At 23.8% G+C, this 25,417-nt stretch overlaps 4 protein-coding genes across 6 annotated transcripts in view; 1 reads left to right on the top strand and 3 right to left on the bottom strand.

Annotated features, from left to right (window-relative positions):
- The window catches only part of LOC129606583 (ribosomal protein S6 kinase beta-1), a 57,131-nt gene extending 52,306 nt beyond the window's left edge, over nucleotides 1-4,825 (bottom strand). The window contains exon 1 of one of the 2 annotated variants that reach the window (XM_055516967.1): nucleotides 3,285-4,825. In XM_055516967.1, coding sequence (XP_055372942.1) covers nucleotides 3,285-3,374 — 90 coding nt within the window. In that variant the 5' untranslated portion in view covers nucleotides 3,375-4,825. The remainder of the gene's footprint in view (nucleotides 1-3,284) is intronic. The other variant, XM_055516969.1, reaches the window with a different exon arrangement.
- A 1,539-nt stretch (nucleotides 4,826-6,364) lies between these two features.
- Nucleotides 6,365-19,026, bottom strand: LOC129606592 (rab GTPase-activating protein 1-like). Of its 2 annotated transcripts, XM_055516983.1 has the most exons (12): nucleotides 18,911-19,026; nucleotides 17,131-17,556; nucleotides 15,941-16,087; nucleotides 12,468-12,761; nucleotides 12,215-12,398; nucleotides 11,951-12,150; nucleotides 10,802-11,883; nucleotides 10,661-10,745; nucleotides 10,500-10,603; nucleotides 9,730-10,449; nucleotides 9,253-9,663; nucleotides 6,365-8,518 (listed from the first exon to the last, which is right to left on the bottom strand). In XM_055516983.1, exons 2-12 carry the CDS (start codon nucleotides 17,396-17,398, stop codon nucleotides 8,366-8,368), a joined length of 3,648 nt encoding a protein of 1,215 aa, XP_055372958.1. In that variant the 5' UTR covers nucleotides 17,399-17,556; nucleotides 18,911-19,026; the 3' UTR covers nucleotides 6,365-8,365. The 2 variants fall into 2 exon arrangements, with proteins under 2 accessions (XP_055372958.1, XP_055372959.1); XM_055516984.1 differs by lacking the exon at nucleotides 15,941-16,087 and having other exon boundaries at nucleotides 6,373-8,518.
- Nucleotides 19,027-19,532: 506 nt separating this feature from the next.
- Nucleotides 19,533-21,447, bottom strand: LOC129606611 (mucin-2-like). Its single transcript, XM_055517015.1, has 7 exons — nucleotides 21,324-21,447; nucleotides 21,155-21,266; nucleotides 21,035-21,091; nucleotides 20,917-20,974; nucleotides 20,686-20,836; nucleotides 19,813-20,426; nucleotides 19,533-19,696 (listed from the first exon to the last, which is right to left on the bottom strand). Exons 1-7 carry the CDS (start codon nucleotides 21,339-21,341, stop codon nucleotides 19,564-19,566), a joined length of 1,143 nt encoding a protein of 380 aa, XP_055372990.1. The 5' UTR covers nucleotides 21,342-21,447; the 3' UTR covers nucleotides 19,533-19,563.
- A 2,274-nt stretch (nucleotides 21,448-23,721) lies between these two features.
- Nucleotides 23,722-25,329, top strand: LOC129606597 (uncharacterized). The gene is made up of 5 exons (XM_055516990.1): nucleotides 23,722-23,741; nucleotides 23,797-23,824; nucleotides 24,401-24,527; nucleotides 24,600-24,856; nucleotides 24,947-25,329. Exons 1-5 carry the CDS (start codon nucleotides 23,722-23,724, stop codon nucleotides 25,208-25,210), a joined length of 696 nt encoding a protein of 231 aa, XP_055372965.1. The 3' UTR covers nucleotides 25,211-25,329.
- The last annotated feature ends 88 nt before the right edge of the window (nucleotides 25,330-25,417 follow it).

A 25,417-nucleotide genomic window follows, 5' to 3' on the forward strand; every position in this document is an offset into this window, starting at 1 on the left:
ATACAAGTACTTATGTTGTTTTTTTAAACATTTCAAATTAATGAAAAATACTCTTAATCAGTAATTAATACTCGTATTAAAGTAAAAAAAAAAAAACTATTTTTTTTTTAATAGACACTCAATTATTTATTATTAATATCAGTGAAGATCTTATAATTTAATGCAATGTCATAAAAGTAATTAAATATTTTAGTACTTTTTAAGTAAGTAACTTCAAATATGTATTTAATTCAAATATTAAATTTTTTCTGTTCAACTTGGCCAAAAAAAAAACAATTCACAATCCATATTTTTGCCTGAGTATAGAAATTTGATTTTAAAATTAAGTACATATGTATAATTAAATTTTGAAATAAAAATATTTAATATATAAGTACATACATGATAAAGTGTAGATATCTGAGATCTTAAGTACCTGAATATCCTAAATCTTGAATGTACTATCTATATACCAAAAATAATAAATTTTATAATTATTTTTACTAAACAATAGTGATCCTTTCAAAATTAATATTAGAAATAACTAAATAATCAGGTACATATTTCTAGCATTAACCTACTTTTCAACGATTTTCTTAAATTCTAAGAAGTTATTCTTTAAAAATTCTTGGAATTTGCCTTATATTAAAAATTACATTTTCATAAATTACTAAAATATTAAGCTATTAAAACAATTAAACTCAATTAATTTTACATTAAATTTAAGATAATCAGCCGGTACTAATTATCTGGATTCTTTAAATATTATTAAATTATTCTCAAGAACTCTCATATGTCGTTTTCATACTCTAACTCCCGTCTTGCTAACACAATAAATGTAGTTTCTTAAATGGCTTTGTAAGATTTTAAATATTAATTATGGAGTCGAAAATACATGCAACAAAAAAAATGCCTCCGTGCAACAACAAACAAGGGTTAATAAATGCAAGGATATGAAATTGAGCAAAAAAAAATAAAATAAAGGGGTAGAAAATCAGAGAAATTTAAAAAATTTTAAATTAAATAAGAGTGCATAAAATATCTTGTAAATATAGGCATAGTTGTATGTATATATGCCTGTATAATAATATTGTATAAGTATTTTATATAAGCACAATACGGAAAAAGTACAGGAATATTTCAGAATTTTAATCAAAATGCTGTATTTGAATGATGCTGTAATTCGAAAATTTAATAATAAAAAAAAAAAACCAAAAAATTTTCTTTTCGTCTTGTTCTGAATTCAATAAATTCTTCCCTCTTGTATTTTATTTTCTGATGTTTTTTGATTGTCCCCTTTGTAAAAGTATTTTGTATGGTTGTATTTGTGTGTAAAAACTTTTTAGTGATACATCGAATTTGAATGTCATTCACTCCATGTTCCTTTATGTCTTTTACAAAATTTTTTTTTTTTTTTTTTTTTTTTTATTGTATTATAAGTTTTTTACTTGTGCACATCATTTTACAAATGACATACATTCGATTATGAGTAACAAATTTTCATTTAATGTTCAATAAACAGAATTAAGAACAGAAAAAAAAAAGAACAGCAAAATAATAATAACAAAAGAATAAAAGAAAATTTCTATAAAAAGGACATTGAACTTTATATTTTACGTACATTATTCGTGTGTATGTGTTTGTGTGTATAAAAGGAGGCATTTATACAAATGCAAAATTAAGTTAAGAAGAAGAATATTTTTTTTTTGTAGAATTTTTTTTTTTACTTGTAGCTGGGCTATTTTCATGTACAGTACAAAAACATAATAATAATGTCTAACTCAATAAATATTTTTGTATTATTTCATAGGGTATACATTTTATTTTATTTTATTTTGTACTTAATAATAAATAATAATGTCGAAATTAATATTTGTATGTTAGTATGTACCATATATGAATTTTTTTTTATATTATAATTATTGCATATCTTTTTATCCTATTCAATATTTTTTCTTTATAGAAACATACACAAGTAAACTTATGCAAATATGTAAGAATATTTATACTTACAGACATGTTTCTTACTAACATATAAGTAATATTTTATAAGTAGTTTATGCGAAAATGACAAAAAAATTAATTCAATAATAAAGATAATTTATAATATGTATAAACTAAACTGCAATAATAAAAATATGAAATTATTTAGATCATGACGAATTGAAAAAAAAAATTGTTTTTTTTGTTGCTCTTTTCATAAATAAATAAATTGCAGATTTGAGAATAAAATATTTAAGTATTTAAAAGAATATGAGTATAGTATAGCTATATTAAATATGAAATTAAATTAAGAATTAATATTTTATTTATAATTATTTTAATATTAATAAAAAATCATAAACCTAATTTAATATAAAATTAGTTATAGTAGCTCTAGGCTCATGTATTTTTAAGTATATATATGTGAATGACATACAAATTATCATTATAGCATAAAATTTGAGGTACCTACTTATAAACTAATAAATATTTTTCTTTTGTAATGCAGACACTTTTAATATTACCTTAATGAAAAATAATACCATATTAATCAAATATGTACAAGACTTCAATAAAAATTCTTGCAAATTTAGACAAAATTCAATAAACTATACAAGTGTTTTTTTATAAACATTCTCATTTTGTATGTATAGTACCTACATATATGATCGACTAAAAATATTTTTGCCAACTCTTAAAAATTTACATAAGTTTAAGCATAAATTAAAGATAACATATAAAGCATGGGCAGAAATAAAGAGACTCGCCCAATACAGAGAAAGTTGGTGAGGCTATGTTGAAGCCTTTGTTCCCCTTGCGGAATAATACAGTGAAAAAAAAAGCATGAATTACATACACTACACTTGAAGGTTAAATGAAGTTTTATATATGTACCTACTTATTATATGACTTTATTATGACAAATTTTTCTTATTTTAAATAACTTACTCATTAAAAAACAAAAACAAAAATATTTTCAATTTAAATGAATTTTTATTTTTAATTTTCTTATACATAATGTAGCTTTAATTTCAAAAAAACCATTAATTATTAAAAGACTTTGTTTGAATTACGTATACCTAGTTTAGTCACATATTGGGGTAGGTAGATAATAAATAGGTAGAGAAATGTCTAGTCTATCAGAAAAAGTATAGGAGTAAGAACACACACAAAAAAAAAAAAAACGTTTTCTTACAACAAAAATGTATAGATATATTTCATACGTCTACACATATAGACTACATTGATTGTATTCTTCTCAAAATTGATATTGTAATTTTTTCCAAAAATATTTAATTAATAACAAATTTAAATATACTTACATCATCTAATTCAATGATGTCGTCATCAGAATCTCTTGGATTCTGATCTTCATGTCCTAATTCTAAATCAAAAAGATCTGCCATTGCCATTGCAAAAAAAAAAAAAAAATTAAACAAAAACAGAAAAAAAAAATTGAATTTCAAACTTAAAACAAAAAATTGTTTTCGTTTTTTTAACTAGTTTTATTTTTTTAATTATTTAATTCTGTCGTTAATTATTTTAGTTAACAATATTTCAATTTTCAATTTAAAGAAAACTATTTTGGTTTCAATGTAAGATACAAAAAACAATTTGTAAAACGTAGGTAGATAGATAGGTACAATAATTATTATTTTATTAATAATTTTTTTTTTTTGTTTTTTTTTTTTTTTTCACAATAAACAAAACTTTTTTACTATTCAATTTACTATTTATTGGTTATTTTCTTTTTTATTTTCTAATGGCGGAAATTCTATATAAACTTATCTCATAAGTTTTATTTTGAGACTAGAGCAAGCAAGGCTATTATTATTATTATAAAAAAAAAATTATTATTTCCAATACAAATTTATAAACATTCAAGCAGACACTTAAATTTCTTTTATTTTTATTATTTTTTTCTTTTTTTTTTTGTTTGTTTGTAGTATTTTATATAAGAATTAATTTTTATAATTCATAAATTACATATTTAGATTTTTTCGTTTTTTTTTTTTCTTTTTTTATTGTAAATATTTAGGTATTTTTATTATTTTATAAGAATATTTTGTTAAAACAATTTTCAAAATCATAGAACAAGAATAAGGTAAATATTTTGAATTTTATAATTCTATCAAAAAAATTTTCAAATGACAAGTGTTTCTACCAACACATACGCATGTCAAATTATTGTATTTCTTGGAATTTGAAATTCTACAAACCAACACAATAATAAAACCACGCCAAAAACCTTTCCATATAAAACAAAAAGGCAAAAAATAAAATAAAAATCTTTGATTGGTATTTTTTTAAATAAATTTCAATAACTTTTAGAAAATTTTTCAATATTATCAAACGTAATTAACTATTTTTACACTTTTTCTTTATTTCCTTTTGTTTTTGTGAAAACGACGTCGCTTATTATTTTCTTTTTGAATATTCAAGCAAAAATCACTTAGTTAAGAATCATCATCATAAAAAAAAAAAAATCTTTTACTTTTTCTATCAAGCGAAAATTATTGTATGAAAAATCGTGCTTGTAGATTTTTTTTTTATTTTTTTTTTTTTTTTGATTCACTGTCATCCAACCAAACAAAATAATAAATACACACTCATTTAATTTTTAAAATTAGTTTTTTTTTTTATATTTTTCTATTTAACCGGCATTTTGAACAAAAATTTCGTATTATTAAAATGCTAAAAATATTTTTCATTAATTTTATTTTTATTAAATTTACACCAAATCACTTTTATTTTATAATAAAATTTTCAAAAAGCAAAATTTTTTTTTATTTTAGGAATTTTTAATTTTTTTTTTTTTATTAATTTACAACGCATTAAAATCACTTCTACTGAAACGTCCAATGGTTCTTTGCAAACTATTCAATTCAGATTTTTTAACAAATGTACCACATTTTTTTTTGTAATGTTGGCAGCATTTTAATTTTTAAATATTGCCAATTTACTACCGCGTTAAAATAAAATGCGAAGAGGAAATGCGGCGCTGTAGCGATATACTTTTGTTGTTTTTTTGAAGCCCTATTAAAATGATCGTTTACACTTTTTATTTTTATTAGAGTAATATTTTTATGTGTGACACGGTTAGTGTTAATACTTAAGTTCATTTTATATTATTAAAAATCAGTTTCTTTAGTTCCAGTTTTTAAAAGTAATTTACAAATATTTCTTATATATAAATTAGAAATTTGTTTGTAAAAGTAATTTAGTTTTCAGGATTTAGGCTGACTTTTATGAAAGTAAAAAAAGAACCAGAGTGATTTTCAACGGCGAAATGTCAAATATTACATTGAATGCACATAATATTGGACTGGATAAGGCGGTTAAAAAGCCTAAATAAAATCTTATTTCACCGTTGGTGGTTTGTTTTATTGACATCATTTGTTGACGACAGATGTGAAATGAATTTTGACATTTGCCGCGGGAAATTACTTTTGCTCTGTACTTGACATATATCAATCGAAGAACGAAAAATTTTTGAATTTTCTAAAATATAAGTTCTTCGGAGTAAGTATAAAGAGTAGATATGAAAAGCAGATATAACTATTTATGGTTTGACTCGCATATATGTATACATACCAGAATTCATACATACACTTCGTTTATATGGCAAATCGAGTATTTGACTTGAAATCTCAATCTGCCTTTATTATGTACAGATTGAAATAATGCTGCTTGAAATCGACTTGATTTGATACTAGCTGACAAGCATTCCACGTAATAATAGTATGTTTTTTTCAATTTTTCAAACCGCGTATATGAAGTGGATTTTCAAACCAAGCTTATAATTTTATCGGATCGACTTCATATTTCTGTACCTATGTAGCTTTCATATTAGATCGAACTCAAGCTGCATTATAAGCGCCTTAATAGTTTTATCATTTTCAATATTCTTTTACAATACATGGAAAGAACATTAAAATATAATACTAATGATAATTCAATTAAAATTGAAAAAAAAAGAATAATAGATTTCAAAATTGTCTTTGGCGAAAAATGAATTTTCTCAATTTGTTCGATCAATTTTCTGGATGACAATTTAAGGTAAACTTAAAAAAGTGCCGAATACATCACTTTTATACTTACGTATAACGATATTACATAATTCTAAATAAATAATCTGTTAGAGTACTTCTTTTAATAAAATCATGAAAAACAATTCAATAAAAAAGTACAAAATACTTAATTTAAGTTTAACTTAATTGATTTTTATTTTATTTTCTTTTTTCATTTAAATAAACAAAATATAGGAAATATTTTATTATATAGATTTGAGTATTATTACAACATTAAAAAAGGAAACATAACATTTTAGGCAAGTTATCTATTATTTATTTTATATATGTATGTATGTTTATATATATGTATATATACTTATTTATTTTTATGTTTAATATTTTTTTTTTCAAATAAATGAACTAATTCTTAATGTACCTATCTTTTTGTTTTTTATTATTATTTTCATACATTTATTTTTCATTCGATAATTTCGAATTTTATTATGAGTTTTTTAAGAGAACAAAATTAAAATTTTTTATTTTAATTAGTGATCCTTTTTTTTTTGTTTACACTTTAATGTTTTAAGTATGTATGAATTTTGGGTATAATAAATAACTTTAAATTTAAAATTTCACTCACACACATTTTACACATTTCATTTATACCGTTATGTGAGTAGAAAATTTTTTAATAAAAACAATACTTTTAACAAATTTGAAAGAAGAAAATGGCAATAGCAATTATAATTAAATTATACATATTATTTAAAACAAATTACATTTACTTTTCTACAAGTTAAAATTTTATTTTGTTTATTATAAATACCTAGTAGGACAATTACACAAAAAATTCAAACTTAGCGTAGCGACAATTCAAAATAAGTTCGAATTTGTTCAATTGAATTTTTTGTTTTTTAATATTTTGTTTTACTTGCTCTGTTGGTAAAATTTTTAAAAATATTATATTATAAGTATATTAAACTAAAACATATTTCGAAATTAAGACATATTGAAAATGAAAAGAACTAGTTTCTAGGACTATTGATATGATAATTCGTATAATTATTTGTTTTTAAACGTAGAACAGACCATTAAATAATTAAACTACATTAAAGAATAAAAATAATGCACAGTTCTATAAACATAGAATAAAAGAACATATTTAAGTAACTCATAATTTAAAAATTAAAACATTTTTCTATTATTAAAAATATAAATTTTTTTTTTAAAATCCTGGATTCATCATTAATCTTTTGCTATAGTTGAATTTTCCATTATTAATTTTGTGAACACCTTTAATTTAAATATTTTTTACTCTTAAGATCGACAGCAATATTAGTTTTTAGGTTTTGATTTTTTCGGTTAATTCTGTGTACAAATTTGTGTTTTGTAACTAAAATCCATTGTTATTCTCTCGAAAATGATTTTTATTTAAAACTGGAGCGCGTTCATATAAAGTTGCGTTTCTAAATTAATTAAACTTTAACACATAATTGATATTAAAAATAACTTGTTAGGCCAATTCAATTTCCCGTAAATTCAGAAGAAAAAATCAGCTAAAAATAATTTGAAGTATTTTGATTTAGATAAAGTAAATAAGTATAAGATGAAATAAGCTAGCGACTCGTTTTATTAATTTGGTAAGAATTTTTCTAACAATATCTATTATATATGTAGTTAGGTATATTTTGTAGTAAGCTTAATATTTACATTCATTATGTACTCATTTAATTTTTTAATATTTTCTTATATAAAAGTTTTTACTTTAATTTTCTACATAATATTGTATATATGTATTTCTCAAATAGCAATTCGCATATCTAATAGAAAACAAATTTGTGTGGAAATCTAAATCTGCGTGCTTTATACATACTTATTGTATATTACGAAACTAAGAAGCAAAAATTCGAACTTTAGCCCGTATCTAGAACAATATTTTCTGAGAAATTGTTTTCAAAACGTATAATAATTTTTTGATCCTTTTTTGTATATAAAATTCAAGTATCCGAACACTTACAACAAATATCTTTCCAAATTTTTGATTATCAGAAAATTTAATTTTGAAATTTTTATTATTTAATTAAATAAAAGATACATAGATGTAATCGGATATTGGCGTCAATAGTAAAGTATGTTATAAATTAATTTATTTAAAAACAAAAGAGAAAACAAATATGTAGATCATTTCCCAAAATATGAAATATTCTATAGATCTGATCATAGTTGAAAAATTGTATGTTTAATAACAAAACATTTATATGCACATAAATTACATATTATGTACATATTAAAATAAATTTGTATGAATATAAATTTTTAATAATGAAATTTATGATAAATATTTTTGTTTAACAATTTTTTTGAATATCTTGATTCATAAAATTTTTATGTTATTTAAGACTGGTAAAACTCAAAGCGCTTTGTAATATAGGACGATCTCTTTTTAAATCAACACTATTATTACGAATATTATTATGAGGTTGATATTTTGCTGGTAGCTTTGGTGAAGCTTCCATTTGTTGTTTTGCTGTCGAGTTCTTATCCTGTTAACGGGAAAAATATATATATACATATACAAAAAGAGATATTCAAAAACAAATATGTCAAAAATATTACAAAATATGATGTGCAACCAAAAAAATATTTATGAAAATAAAAAGTACTTCAACTATTATTTATTTAAATATTTATATTTAATTGTTAAAAGAAAAGGAATTTAAAATTCATATAGGAGCTCTAGTATTGTGATGGATACATCTATACTCTTTGTTTTTCATTGTAGATTTTGAAAAACTAATAAGTTTCAAAGCTTGTCAGTCTTCCATTATGCATTTACATGTGAATTAATAATAAATAAACATTTTTAATATTTTTTAAAATATGCAAAATAATAGTTGAAAATATTTTTCCAAATTTATAGTTGGAAGTCCAAGGAAATTATTTTTCAGTGGGCTACCAACTTTTTCATTCCGAAAATAATATTTTTTTTAAATGCATATAACAATATGTATATTAACGTTCAGGTAGCGTGTATGTACGGTATTTAGTCTATATAAAATAATAAATAAATAAATAAAACTTTGGTCAAACAAAAAATTTTTTTTTATTTCAAACAAAAATAACATAAACTTAAATTCAAAACAGAAAAGCTTGGTAAGAACAAAAAGCTATAAGGCACAAATTATAAAAAAAAAAAATTAAAATTAATATTTAATATCAATTTATTATTTCCTAAACTAACACATAAATTAAAGAGATACATATTCTTAAATTATACCTGACTTCCTGCATTATCGAGGTTTTGATTATGCGACGAGTTTGTATATGACTGGAATGTTGGAGTATCGCGTCGTGTTGTCGTAACTTTTTCTTGAATTGTGTTAATAGTTTTTGATAACCACGGTTGCCAGCTGTTTCTATTACTTTGCATTTCAGTTAAAGTTGTATTTAATTGGTGATTTAATTCTTGATTCTCACATTCAGCTTCAACTTTTGCTAATTTAACTGCTGCTAATTCTAATTCCAATTCACGAACACGTTGTTGAGCTAAGTGTAATGGGTCTAAGGGACCTAATGGCATTTCAACTTTTTTAGTGTTTTCCTCCAAAGCAGTTTTAAAATCTTTATTAATTTTTGTATCACCTTGATGTATACAAGTTGAACAAGACTGACATGTAGACACAGTTCTCTGAACAAAATTAAAATAAGTAATTAATAAAATACTTTTCTAATTATTTTATATTGAATTTCTTACCGTAATATCCTCCAACATACAATTTAATTTGGTTATTTGTTGTTCTTGCCTATTTATTATTTGTTTATAGTCTTCAACTATATTTGAATGACGTTTTTCATTTTGATTAATTTTTTCATTTGCATCATCAAATTTTTTTTGCAAATCTTTAATTTCTGCATGAAATTTTTTACGTTCCTCACCAAATTTTGCTTCATAAATTTGTGCTTCTTTTTCAAGAAGTTCTTCATTTCGTTTTCTTATTATGAATTCTTCTTCATATTGTTTTAATTTTTTAATTTTTCGATCACAAGCCATTTTCAAAACCCGATCAGCTTCACGTTCTTTACGACATTTTCTGGGTAAAGATACTCGAAAATATTTTAGAATACCCTCAAAATCTAATTGTCTTAATTCGTTTTCACAAATTTGTAATAAGGTTATAGCTACTTGAAATAATATTGTCATGCCATCTAAAAGAAATATATCCAAAACATGGAATACAAAATAGAGAGGAAATCTTGCATTGAACAATGTCAGAAACCATTGTGAAGCGAACATGTGAGTTTCGATACCATTTCGTTCGAAATGTTCGTATAATTTTGGTAGTAAATCTTTAATTAAGCGATTTAACTGATACAAATGCAAATAAAGTGTTTCGAATCCTTGTTTATAGAGCTCACGTAAACCGTATTCATACATGATTGATACCAGAACCGAAAATGAATCTTCTTCAGGCATCTAAAAACAAAATTTCTTAGTTTCAACTCTAACTTATATTAAAATGTTACATGTAAGAGAAGGCTCGCTGCAATGAAGCTTAGTCCTTGGCAATAACCGACTTCCATATCGTAAACGGCGTATGCTTTTGATACTTTGAATAATGAATCTTGCCCTAAAAAAATATATTCTTATAAAGTACTATTTTATGTAAGTTTCATTTGTTACTTACCAGTTCCACCATTTTCTCTAAAGTACTTATGTGCTGGAAAAGTTCGATTTATATCTTTCGTTATCATAGCTTCACATTTAGTTTCCTGCAAAGGTTATAGTATTTAAATACATTATTCAAATTTTTTTCGAGAATGCTTACTTTGGTTATTAAAATTCTGTATGTATCAGTCATGTCTTTATTTTCAACATTTGCCAGCTTTTGCCAAATTTTACCCCGAAGTGCTTCAGGGATACCACATCTTACAAGGGCCGCTAATGCTTTTGGACGTTTTTCATTGTCCCATTCTTTTAGAACAGGATTCCATTCATGTAATAAATCTGGAGAACAATCTTTTGATACTTCTCCAGTTCCGCTTAGTAATGGTTCATCACCGTCAGAACTACATTCAGATGGACAATCATCTTCAACGTCGTCCATTATACTTGAAGATTTAACTATTTTTGATAAATTGTTAAAGAATGTAGAGGCGCCAACGTGGTGTGTGGTTGAAGATTGTTCTATAATTTCTTCAGACGGATCAATAGAATTTACTTCCCACAATTCATCGTCGCTTCGTTTTAGCTGAAGATAAAATCTTAAAGACATCGAACTTTTTGAAATTAAGTTATTTAACCGATCCATTATTCGAATTTCATGCAATGGCTGTATTGAAACAGCTGTTTCAATAACGAAACGAACTGGTTCTTGTATTCCTTTAATAACTAAATCAACAGCGACGGTCAAAAATGTTTTTGAAGATTCAAAATTTAACTGCTTAAATGCTTTTTCTTTTGCTTTACATTCAGCTCTAATACGATAAGGGCAAAGTGCTTGGGATGCAACGGTTTCAGACCTTTGATATCCCATTGATACCATGTCTAAAAGTTGCATATCAGCTTGTCGAATTAGTTTTCCAGGACTTAACAAAACTCCAAAACAACGTTCAATGAATAATGGCTGTAATACGTCGGATGGAGTTTGTTTAACAATTATTGTTACTTCTTTATCTGTATTACAATGTAATTTAAAACATCCCTTATCACGTGTTACAGGACTGTATGTTTTTTTGTCTATTTTTTCACTAAATGAAAGGGTTACGATGAAATCATAACTAGCTGTATTCAAAGGATTCCCACTTTGATCAGATGTTATAGATGCCATCATAACACTATTATTATCTACAGCCGATGTAACACTTCCAGTTAAACTAACAGGTGGAACAAATGCTTTTGTGAAGCAAGCTAGATCATAGATTAAGAAATTTATTTTAAATTTTACAATAAAAAACATAGAATGAACAAAAATTACCGCTTATTTGAGTAATTGCTTCAGGAGTATGACATCTAAAAACATGACATTTATGCATTGCTGTATCGTAAGATTCGCCGTGACTCCATGTAAAAGCAAAACATGCTTGATCCGGACTATTTGGAGGACCATGAGTATAAAAGACTATTCTTTGAATTTCAAAACTATAAACTATTACATCAGTTTCAGCATCATACAAACTGCAAAACATCAAAACAAATCATTTTATTTAATATTTAATGAAATTTTTATATAATAACTTACACAATAGACCCGTCTGAATTATTAGGAATTCTGACTGAAACGATATGACCAGCTGAAGTTGTGCTACTATTTAATTCTGATATTCTCATTTGAACTTCTGGACCAGAAGCTGGTGAATTGATGTTTACAGCTCCCAAATGTACTATTCCAGAGAATGTTGTATAGCCACGATCAAAATTAGATGCTAAAATATCAAAAATATTTTATTTTAATATAAACAATAAAAAATTATTTTATTTTTTATTCAACTTACAATCCTCTTCAGAATCTGATTTCTCTGGTTTATCTTGCTTTTCGACACCATTTGCAGGTAAAATTGATAATGGACTAGTATCGATGCAATCGTAAAAAACTGAATGACCAACACGATTAATGTCAGGAGTTGATAAATCACTCTTAGGTGATAATAATTCATCTGATTGAGTTATAACTTTTTGTATTGATAATACTGTAGGAGATACCTTAATTGGTACTGGCTCAGTTTTCTCCTTTGAAATTGATTCAACCAATGGTAATGTCATCGATTTATTTGTATTTTTCGGTGGTGCTACATAAAATTATTAATATTAAATTTAATATTAATTAATTTATTTCTGTATAATTATGTACGCATAAAGTCAAAAAAGAAAAATTTTCAAAAATCAGCAACAATTTTATATATTTATTTTAAATATCTACATACTTGTATAAGAAATATTAAATGAATGACGATGTCTTATCAATGAAAAAATAAAAAAATTAAACAAAAATAAAGGGGTGGAATCTTCAATAAAAAACAAATAATAATATCAATTTTTTTAATAAAAATTAATTAAAAGAATTTAATTTTTTTCTCAATACGTTTTGTTGTTGTTTTTAATATTAAAACTCTTTTATACAGAATATTATTCTCTTTTAGCATTTCTGATCAAGCTTTTATACACACAAATTTACCCTGATATTTTCTTTTTTTTAAACAACCAAACATCATTTTCGTTGCTGTATTTTAAAATTTGTCTGTTTATTTACTCTATATTTTGAGTGTAATTAAAAAAAAAAAAATTGTTGAAATATTTTTTTCCAAATTTTAAATAATAGTTCAGTCTCTGTTCATTTTTATTTCACATCATTTCTCATTTACATCTTTATCATTACTGACTTTATTTTGAAATTTTGGATGGCATGCGTAGATAAATAGGTACCTATTATTGGTGAACATTAATAATTATTGAGAATAATTATATGATCAATATTTTTATTGTGAAATTATAGTATTGTCTTGCTACAATTCTTTAGTTTGACATAATTACGAATTAGTTTAAATTTAATTAAAAATATATTAAGTGAAGTAAATATGAAATTATGAATAAAATAGTGAGAGTCAACTTAAATTTTGTTTAATTTAATTTTGTATCTAAAATCAAACTGTATGAAATGTGTTTGCTTTATACCGAGAAATGTAAAGCAGTATGACATGAGTAATCGTTTTCAGTTTTATAAAAGAAAGCAATACAAACTAATAGAAAAATCAAATTGAATAAATCAATTTCAGTTCCATTTTAATTTTTCAATAACTTTGTCTCATCTCAAACAAAATAAATATTGACCAAACAACACGATCACACTCAAAATGTAGAACTATATGTATTATATAAGCACAATTCAGGTGTGTTAACTTCACAATCATACGTATACACTAATGTAATATAAATATAAACTAAATAGAAATAGAAAAAGCATGTACATAATAATTATTTTGATAACTATTACATTTAAGACTCCACTTTATGCTAAATTATAGACATTATATATTTTTTTTTTATTTTAGATCACCATATTGATCGGCATCTGTTAAATAATAAACGAATGTAAGTATAAGTATACATATATGTCGTAGCACCGCATGTTATTGTGTACAACATTTTCATTAAGTAAATAATTTTTTTGTTTTGTAATTTATTTGAACAAATGGTGTAGAACGATAAACGAATTAAATAAAACAAAATTTTAAAAGTTTCTTATTAAAAATTGGTTATACGTTTCAGATGCTCGTAATTTAAAAAAAAAATATTGGCCTAGAAAATATTAATCGTTTAAATTCGGAAAAATAATAAATTCAATTTTACTTGTTTATTAAAATGTAAAACATAAAATACAATTTTGTATGACGGTTTGTTCTTTTATCGTTATAACACAAAATTAGATTTCATGAACGTGGACTTATATTTAGAAATTTCATATTTGTAATTTTTTAATTTAACAATTTAATATTTATATTAATATTTAAATATTTTTATACTTGTAATTGAAATTAAAGCACATACACTTAAACAGTATAACAATATTAATTTTTCTTTAATAGAAAGCTTACACAAATATTTAAAAAAAAAAATTATGAAAACAATAAGTTCTTATATCTATGATTCCAGGTATTGATTTAAGTTACATTTCTTTATACAAAAATAATTTATACTCCAAAATTAATTACTTATAGTTTATTTAATTTCTTATTGAATTTTCGTTATCAAAAGCAAACAAAACATTCCCATGTTATTGTATTTATATAATTCTATAAATGCCAAATTTTTAAGATAAACAGTATCAAAAAAAAGATAAAATTAGATTATACTTTATTTCGACAAAATTGTAAATAAATTCCATGAGCAATAACGTTGAAAACAATTAAAACTTTCGGCCAAATAGATAATATTAACAGATTTACTTGTGCAAGTTTCATACAAAATAAATAGTATTTAATGAACTGTATAAAGAGTAAGTGATTTTTAATATTAAAGCCAAATGAAAATTATATTTATAAGATAAGAAAATAAAAACATATGATTTAAATGTAAAATATTTAAATTTAAAACAAAAACAGAAACAAGAAATTTGATTAATTATAAAATATCACAATAACCTGTAATTATAAATTAACATAATTTCTGAAATTTATGATTTCTTTATGTAAAATACATTGAAGAATGAAAATTCAAATTTTCTAATAGAGTTTGTTGGATTTTTTTGATTATAAATCATCGAAAAACATTCTAAAGTTCATCTACAAATCGTTCTACTTTTAACTTTAAGCCCAAACATATTGCAAAAAGCAGGATTGCAAGGACAGGATTGAAATAATTTTTATTTTAAGAAGGAAATTCAAAAATTTTTTGAAAAAGAAATAATTAAAGATGTTTTCCGTGTCAACTATAAAATTCTACATGTCTTTTATTTATTTATTTACTTATTCTTTTTATCTACAAAAATTAAAAAACTCCACGTTTTCACTTCCTAAATCTTAAAAACATTTGAATTGATGCTTGGAATTTCATTTTTGTAAGTTGGATCCTTCTTCTAATATTTTTTTGTAAATTATAAAATTTAATATAAAAGATTTCTGATTTCAAACTTTATTTAAAAGTAAGTCTTGAAAGTTATTTTCTACAATTTAATAAAAAATTTATTGTACTTAACTATAATCGATTAGAAATATGAATATTGATATAAATTGCAAATTTTTAAATTACACTTTTAAGAATATGTAAATATGAATGAGAAAATGAAATAATATTGATGCATGTATATTAAATATTTAATTAATATTTTAATTGTTTAATAAATTCAATTCTTTTTGATAGATATGAATATAAAATTTGGTAATGAAGATGAACGATTATAGCAAAATCAATTAAACATATTTCATTTAAAATAAAAAAAAGCCTTTTTTTTATTATTATTAAAATGAATCACCTTCAAATTTGTTTGAACCTTCTATGGTTGCATCCATTATTTCAGCCTTTAAAACAAATAAATCTAAAATTGGTGATTCTATAATTGGCATGATTTCGATTGAGCCATTAAGTAATGATTCAAAATTTGAATTGTTCTCGATATATTCTAAAGAAGACAGAGTATTAAAAGAATTTACAAACGAAATAAAAGAATTTAATTTAATGTTTTATTTTTTTTTTCTCGAAAATGTCGTAAAACTTTAATTCCCCTTTAAAATTTGTTTTTTGTTTTTGTGTAATTTTCCAAAATTAAAAACCAAATTATAAAATATAAGTTAACCAAATGAATAATTGCAATGCTTATTTTAGACAAATGTTGATTATACAAAAAAATGTGTTAATTACAGAAATTCATAATTTTATATTCACAGAATGAATTTGTTTAATTTGATTAGTTCTATTGAGAGTTACATTATTTCATATTAATTTATTTTTTAATAATTTAGCAATCAATGTAATATTAATATCAAAATTTTTATGCTGTTCTACAAAATCTTCAAAATAATAGTAATGATGAGCTACAGGTCAAAAATATTTCTTATAAGTTATGGGGGATGTTATAAAATCTAAAAATTATGAAAAGGATAGTGTCTCTATTTACATTTTATTTTACAATGTGTGATATCTCAAAGTTCTCAAAAGAAATTCAATATAAAATGTTTGTTCAAACGAATATACTAATTAACTATTAACAAAAAAATAAAAAAATTTATGTATCCCGGTACATGTATATACCGCCCATTATATGATAAGTCAATAATAGTGTTATAAGTTACTGCGGAAGAAGTGGAAAATAGATGTTCTCGAACAAAGTAAAAATTTGGCGATTTTTTAAGTTAAAACATAAGTAATTTTATTTTAAAATGAAATCATTCAATTCGAATAATTTTTATAAAAAAATATATACATAGATGTATATGTATGTATGTTTATCTAAAATGAATATACCAATATTTCAAAAATAAAGCTTTCCATTTACATTATAAAAATTACTATGATTACCCAATCTTACGATACTTTTTTTATATGTTTAATTTTAAATAACTTAAAACTTGAAAAAGAAAATTCCTTGTCTACATAATATTTTTCATGAAATTGTATTAGCATAGGTACACATACGTTTATATGTACATACATATATTAACTTACCTAATGACTTTTCCGTGTCCAATTCTTTAATAACTTCATTCATATCTTTTTCTAATGCTGAAAAATCACCATTATTTGCAATATTAAGAGTTGGAGATCTTGTGGTTTTCTTTTCATTTTTCGGAAATACTGAACAATCCTTCGAGACAATATTATTTGTTATATCTGTTATTGTTGTTGTATTTAATATAGGAGCTTCTGGTACTATTTCATATTCTCCACTTGTGCTTAATGAATCTGAAGATTTTGTGCTTAAATTATCTTCCATTTTCAAATTTTAATTATTCTTTTAATCAATAAGAGGCTTATGTTAATTTTTATGAAATAATTACTTATTTTAATTTTATTTCATTCTATTTTATTCAATGCCTTCGAAAAATAAACAAAATACTGTTGAAGTTTTCAAGTCATTCAAATGAATCATTTCTAAAATGAAACAAAATAAATTACAATATGTTAGATAAAAGTTTATGATAGATATATGTAAGTTAGATCAAACCAGGTTGCGAATATGCTTTAGAATTAATTCTTTTTTTATTCTGGACAGTTAGGAGAAAATGTACACTTTTAACTATTTAACTTTATTTAAAGTTTAATTATCATTAATATAAAAAAAAAATTAATTATATAATTAGGAACACTTAGATTTTAAATATTAAGTACGTACCTACATCAAATACTAAACAATAAATTCAGAAATTTCAATGTAAAATCTAAAAGGTTAAATATGTGGTTTTATCAAAAGTTTGTTTCTCAAAGTTTGATAGCAATCAACATTGCAATACAAAAGAAATAAGTGCACAAGTTTTGAGCTTTAATTTTGATTTCTCATTTAATAAAATATTTTTACAATTGTTACAGGAATTTTGATAACAGAAATAGGTTGGTATAATTACCTAACTAAGTACATATATATGCATAATTATAATGTTATTATTGAAAATAATTGAGAAAATTTTAATTCATTGTAAACATTGTATATGATTACAGGGTTAAATTTACGAATCTACATAATTATTTATTTAGGTCTAACAACCCAGTTTCTTATAATATATATACATTATGTACATATGGTACAACTATACAATATGTATACGAATGCATGTGTACATCAGATTTCCTTTTGTATAAAAAACATTGCGCAGCATACTTTTATTAAGCCGAAAACACGTTCATATATACTTCTACGAGTATTTGAGTACTCTTCTATTTATGTATTTTCTTCGACATGATTGTATGTGCATCTTTTGAACTGCAAAATTCATAGTAATATAATGGATGCGTAATAAAATTGAAAAATATATTTCTGTTTTATACGAATTGTAATTAACTGTACAATTATATTGTAATATAACAATTACAAAAATTGGTTCTAAATATAAATTTCTATCCTTCTAATGAGAATGTGCATGTACCTATATACTTACATGCATTCATATATTTACCTATGTTACCATGTTATAAGTAACTATGTACCTGTATACATTAAAATTTTATTATTCATAGAAAAAATTGTTATTTTTTTTTTTAATTCTAATTTTACACTAGATTTTATGATATGCTATAGTTTAGGAAATTTTACCTATTATTTTGTTATACCAACATTTTTAAGATTAAAATTTGTTTGTTAGAAAATCTAACATTATTTTGGGAAGTGCCATATATGTTCCACCCAATTTTGTTTTTGTTAAAATCGATTTTTTTCTTCTTGTTTATGAATATTTTTACATTTTGAACAAAAAATCTCAGTACTTTATATTAATTAAATAATAAATATTACCTAATAATTTAGTTAAACTTTTTCAAGAGTATTATAAGGTTGATTACAAAAAAAAAAAATAATTTTTATTTTTTTCTTTCAAAATTTGTACAGAACTTTGTAAAAATAAACCCCCCACAATAAAAGTTTTTACAAAATTTGAATTGTCAAATGTTAACATTTGTCAAATTAACAACCATGCAATTTCAGCTACCCTATAAACATTTTTAAAAAATAAAATGATGTTGCCGTTTACTTTAACACTCAGTGGATTTACCGTTAATGATTTTATTTTAATTAAAAAATTGCAAGAGTTCAAATTAAACGGTTACTATTTGAAAGAGTGAAATAGCTAATGACATGAATTATTTATGTTGACAAATTTAATTGTACAAGAAGTGATGTGTTGGCTCTTATTTGCATTTTACTACGTCTGGAAAAAATTGTGCTTGAAATATATTGATGCCGTAATAACGCGTTCAAAGGCTGACAATTCTGCTTATATTCCTGCAGTACAGTTATATTAAAACATTTCATGCAACAAAAATTTTGCAAAGACAGAAGAAGCATCATGTCCTTACAGAAGCACATTTTTACTTAATTGTAAAAAATAAAAATTGAAAGCAATTTATTTTGCAATATCTTTAATTTATTTCTGAATAACAATTTTGAAATTAAGGGTTAAGTCCGCATGAATTATTACATATGAAAGAACAAATTCCAAATCTGCAATCGAATGACATGAAAAGTGGACATCTGTTTTCTATTCCAATAAAATCACCATTTCGTTTTTTACATTGATAATAACTACAATAAAAAAATTTGTTATCATAAGTTATCATAAATATAAAAAGTTTATCCAATCAAAATCAACTTATTGTGTCAACAATTAGCGCGACTTAATTGATGAACTTAAAATTTACCTTCTACATGAGTTTGGTTTTGAAAACTTTCCAACGTATTGGATGCGTTGACAAAATAAAGTTGCTTCACTTGGTGGTGTTGTAGGTTTTAAAGTAGTTGTAGTTGTTGTAATCTCAGTTGTAGAAGATGTTTGTTCTTCTGTTGTGTTCCTTGCCGTAGTTGATGTTGTATTTTCTTCCTCCGGTGTAGAAGTACATCCTTCAGTTGTGGTTTCTTCTGTTGTGGTAGTTTGTTGTGTAGTTGTAGTTTCTGTAGGAGTAGATTGCATAGTTGTAGTTTCTTCTGAAGTAGATTGTGTGGTTGTTTCTTCTGTTGTAGACTGTGTGGTTGTTATTTCTGTAGTTGTGGATACCGTAGGTTCATTTGTACTACTTAATGTGGATGTTTCTCCATCCGTTGTTTTACTGGTAGTAATTTCCTCAGTAGTCGGTTTAAAAGTAGTTGTAGTTGATGTTATTTCTTCCGTTGTAGTTGTGCTCGTTGTTGATGTTACTTCTGCACTTTCTGTTACGGTCTCTTGCGTAGTTGTTATTGTTGTTTCTGGTTCTGTTGTAGTTGTCGGTAGTACAGTTGTGTTGCTTGTAGGTGGTGATGGTAAAGGACATGAAGATGTCTAAAAATAAGTTAAGCAGAATAATTTGTTTAATATATGTATGTGGCTAATAGTTAATTGATGTTAGAAAATGTGATGAAAATTTTATTTACTTCAGTATGAAGAAACTAAAATATTTGAATTCAAACTTATATCATTTTGAAATACATACATATGTATATTCTGCGCAATTACTGTTTATTTAATATTATTTGGAACATTGTTTCATATTCGTCTGGTCCGTTCTATTTATTGTTAATGTTATATTTTGTAAAATTACCTCTAACGGATTAACGCAAATCCTTTCAGTACTAGTATCGCAAACAAGACCATTTTCACATTTTCCAATTACATTAGATGGTTTCGAGTTTAAACAAATTGAAAATGTTTCGTGATTCAAACAAGCTATGTTAATTTTAGGGTTACAAGAACTGTCAAAAAAAAAAAAAATTTAAACACTTTGTAAACGCATAGGTTTTGAAAATATTTTTAACCAAAATTATTACTTTACCCACAATATCTGGCACAAGAGGGTTCTTTTGCTATTTCAACACATCTTTCTTCATCATCTATAAAATATATGAAGTCAATTTAGTATGAACTAGAAATTAAACTATTTGTAAATGTACCATGGTTGCACAGTAAATTGTTTGGGCAAGTAAAAGTTTGATCCAAAAATATTTCTCCTACAAAATTTTAATTATTCGAATATAAATTTTAAAACATAAAATTAAAATTTGATTCTGTACCATTAACACAGATTTTAAAACTAGTTGCATTGACACATGCAATATTTGCTGTTCCACAAACGTCACATTCACCATTAACTAACGCAAGTGTTTTGAAAAATAAAATTAAAACCTTAAATTAAAATATTTGTTAATAAATTTACAACAAGAATCTGGTATTTCCATTTACCGTTAATAGAATCTTCATCGTGTGTCAATTTCAAATATAAAATTTTAATATATTTTTATTTTTCTGTCTAGCTTTCCTTTATATACTATCATAATTATGAATTTTATGTAATAATCATTATTAATTCGAAAAAGATATTAATATTTAGTACGATTATTAAGAAATTTAAAAATCTTATCAGATTTCAGAAACCAAATTGTTTATTATTTTCTTTTGCAGTTGAATCGCACTATCATAAATGCATTCTCATTGTTTTCTTTTTGCATTTAAATTGTATAGATATCTAACATTCGTATGAAATTTACATGTATGTGTGTATACGTTCATGTTTATAGGAGACTTTTAACTTGATTAGTTTACTATTTTATTAAAGTGATTGCTGTGCCTAAACGTGATTTATCGTATGCATTAAAAGGTCAAGGGATAACTGTTCCTCTTTCAGAAGGCTTATCATAAATTATAATTTCTTTACAACATATTTGATTTCACATTAATACAATACATGTAAGTCAATAATAAAGTGTGTGTTGGTAATTTGCAGTACATTTCAGTAACTGGCATAAAACATAGAAAAAGAGGTGCCTCAAAACACATTTTTATACCGGTAACTTAACTTGCAAACTGCGTTTACGAAAACTTATATGTATTTATAAAATATTAACTTATTTAGAGCATGAAAAAACAAACTCTCAATCGTTTTTCACCTTAACCAATCTCTGTGAGCAAGAAAAAAAATCGAAATTCAGACGTCTTGTCAAGTCAGTTTAATCGAGTGGTTTGTTTTTTCATTGAGAGTAAAATTGCATAGGACATATGTATATCATTCCAAAAATTGGTAAATAATTACAAATATAACACTGAAACAACAGTCCGCTACAACAATCCATACAGAGAAGTTTGAAGTTATTCTGGTAAATTTTTACATTCAATACCCATATTTGATTTAATATTTAAGTTTTGTGTATTAGATTTTATTTTTATGTATGTATGTCATCAAATATTTCGATATTCATAGTAAATCTACTGTAGCTACTGTAAGTAATACGGTTTCTATTGTCTTGCTTATAAGAATTTAATTAATAAATGTTATTGAGAGCAGTATATTCTCAATACTATATAAAGCATGTATAATGACAAATTTTTAATAGGAGCATGACAAAACAATGCAAAATTTAATTCTTAAAATTTCGAATAAAATGGAAGCGTACATAGTTTTATTGTAAATATTTTCTTATAATTTGCAATAATAGAATTTATCTCAAGAAAATTATCATTTATCTCTCAAAAAAAATTCATCATAAATCATATTATAAATTAAACATTATTTAATGATAAGATTAATATTATTTCTCAAAATATATACACTATTTCTACCATATAGAGTCTATATGCAAAAATGTAGGTATATTCGTAGCATCACAAAACTACAATTTATAAGAAAGTCAAGAAAAATAAATAAATATTTTTTATCTATAATTTTATTAAAAATCTCATACTCGTATTGTTGCAATTCAGAAATTATGTAAGATCAAGTAAATATTATAATCTCTTAAATGCAATTATAGTGTTTTATAATTTCGAGCAACTTTATTTTACTAGTGAAATTTAGTTTCTGAAGTGCAACCACCGCAAATTTAATCAAATTCTTTCAGTATATTGTAGAATTCCAAAGTAATAAAAGTTTATGAAATATTTTTATTTGATTTTTATGAGTGCAATGATCCTCTTATATTTGAAACAGTATTTTATAAAATAAATAAACCCAAATCTATAATAAATTAATTAAAAAATTGACTTGAAATGTAAATCTGTCGATTGATGTCTTTAGTTATAACAGAATTATATATGTATGGGATTTAAATCGTAGAATTTTTACGAAATAGAAAGTGCTATTGTTAAATTACAAATAAATTGCAGCCTGAGATCACATATATAAAATGAAGAATTTCAAATCCTCACTAAATAAAAAAGTGTAAGATCTTTATAACGTAATTTATGTATAGCCTCCACTTTTTTTTTTATATAAATATCCAAAAAAAGCTTAAAATTATTTTAGTTAATGAAAATATTTTAGGCTTTTTACAGTTTGATATTTTTTTTTTACAAAAACATGAAATCATATTCAAAAATTTATTTTACGGTAAGGGAAAAAAAGGAATATACGATAAATCAGAATAATATAAACTGGAGAAAAAACTATGCATTAAAGGCTAATTTATTATTTAATAAAAATGGAATTGTAGGATTAATTATGGGATATAGTGTTTTGTACATGCCATTTAATAATATTTAAAAGATCATAATAATTGTGTTTACGTGATAGTGCAAAGTCATCGCTCACGATAAGGATTGTGATAAAATTTGTGTGTTTACATAACCTCATTATATTTTTATAGTTATGATTAGAAAAGAGTACCAGTAATTTATTTTTTATTAAATATTTTTTTGTAAAATATTACGAAAAATTTTTTAGGAAAGTACCTAGTTTAAGCATCCTGGGAGTAAATTGCTAACTTTCATACTTTCATGGCCATAGTTGTGAAATCTAAATTATATATGTTCATGTAATAGAACAATTTTTTGTGTTAATTGAACTATAAATGTATATTACCTTAACCCACTCGCTGCCAAGGACGAGTATACTCAACTAGACAATGGGAATGACTATAGATAATTTAGGCTTGTCAGCGAATGGGTGATAATTAATTGACATGTCAAACTGATTCTCTTGAAGTAAATAAATATAAAATTTAGCGTTTTAGGCAGTCGTTTTTAAAAATGTTAAGTGAGGCCTCAAAATTACAATGGTACGATATATTAACTCACATTTCATATAATAAATTTTAATAGCTGAATTGTGTAAGAATACAATATTGCTGCAATTTTCAAGCCATATGGCAAGTTACTGCTTCAGCTTATGTACATTTGATAGGCGAAAATATTCAAAACTGAATTTTTAAATTTGAAATCTCAAAATTAGTTTAAAATATTTTTATTTTAATTCAATTTATTTTATTTTTAAATAGAATTATTTTAAAACGATTATTTTCCATTAAAAATGTTTGCTTATTTTCAAGGTCCTATTCGTTGTTATTAGATTTCAAGGAATCTTTACTCAATGTACAGCACCAACACAATGTATAAAAGATTTACATCATGTATGCAATGGAGAACATTCATTTTTATATTGTAATAAACCTGGTGGTAAATTATAACAAAAAATTATAGCAAAATATCTTATACATAACTACAAAATTAAAAATATTTTTTAAATAGATATACCAGTAGAAGGAAATTTATATTGCCCACAGGGTAGTTATTGTGTTCATTCTCCAGAAATATGTTCGACACGTGAACCACCAGCATGTGAATCAAAATGTTCTATATGTGATAAAGGTAAGAATATAGCATGTATAAGTAAAACACAATTTGCATTCTGTTTACGTGATGAAGTTAATTACTCATTAAATCGCACATGTCCCAAAAATCAAGTATGTGCATTGGGAATTAATGGAATATGTAGTAATTCTAATGTAAGTTTATATTTAAAAAAAATTTATACAATATAATTTTTAAATTAATATTAATTTGTCTATTGTATAACATTTTAAATTATTTTTTAGATGTATCTTTGTGAAAAAGATAAACCGGAAAAACCTACTCCTCCAACAAATTTACCATCAAAAGATGAAGTTATTAAAAGATGTAATGCTGCACAAAAAATTGGTAAATTTGCAACAAATGATTGTAAAAAATATATATATTGTTTTATAAGAGCTGGAGGTTTTAGTGGAAATGTATATCCTTGCCCGGGCGACACTTTATTTAATTGTAAAACACAACAATGTGATACAATTTGTAATAATTCATGTCCTGAAAGGGTTTGAATTCAATTTTTTTTATTTTCAAATTTATTAAACACTAAAATTTTATATTTAAATTTAAAATAATTTTTAAAGTGTCATCATACCTCATAAATAGATAAATAATTAGTTTAAGAAACAACTACAAGATAGCTTATAAATAAAATATTTTTGCTTTAAAATTTTTGCCTTGTTACTATTGTTATACAAATTCAAAAGATGGTTTAATAT

Source organism: Condylostylus longicornis, unplaced genomic scaffold (genome assembly GCF_029603195.1).
Source record: "Condylostylus longicornis isolate FDR11 unplaced genomic scaffold, ASM2960319v2 ptg000019l, whole genome shotgun sequence".
Taxonomy (NCBI): domain Eukaryota; kingdom Metazoa; phylum Arthropoda; class Insecta; order Diptera; family Dolichopodidae; genus Condylostylus; species Condylostylus longicornis.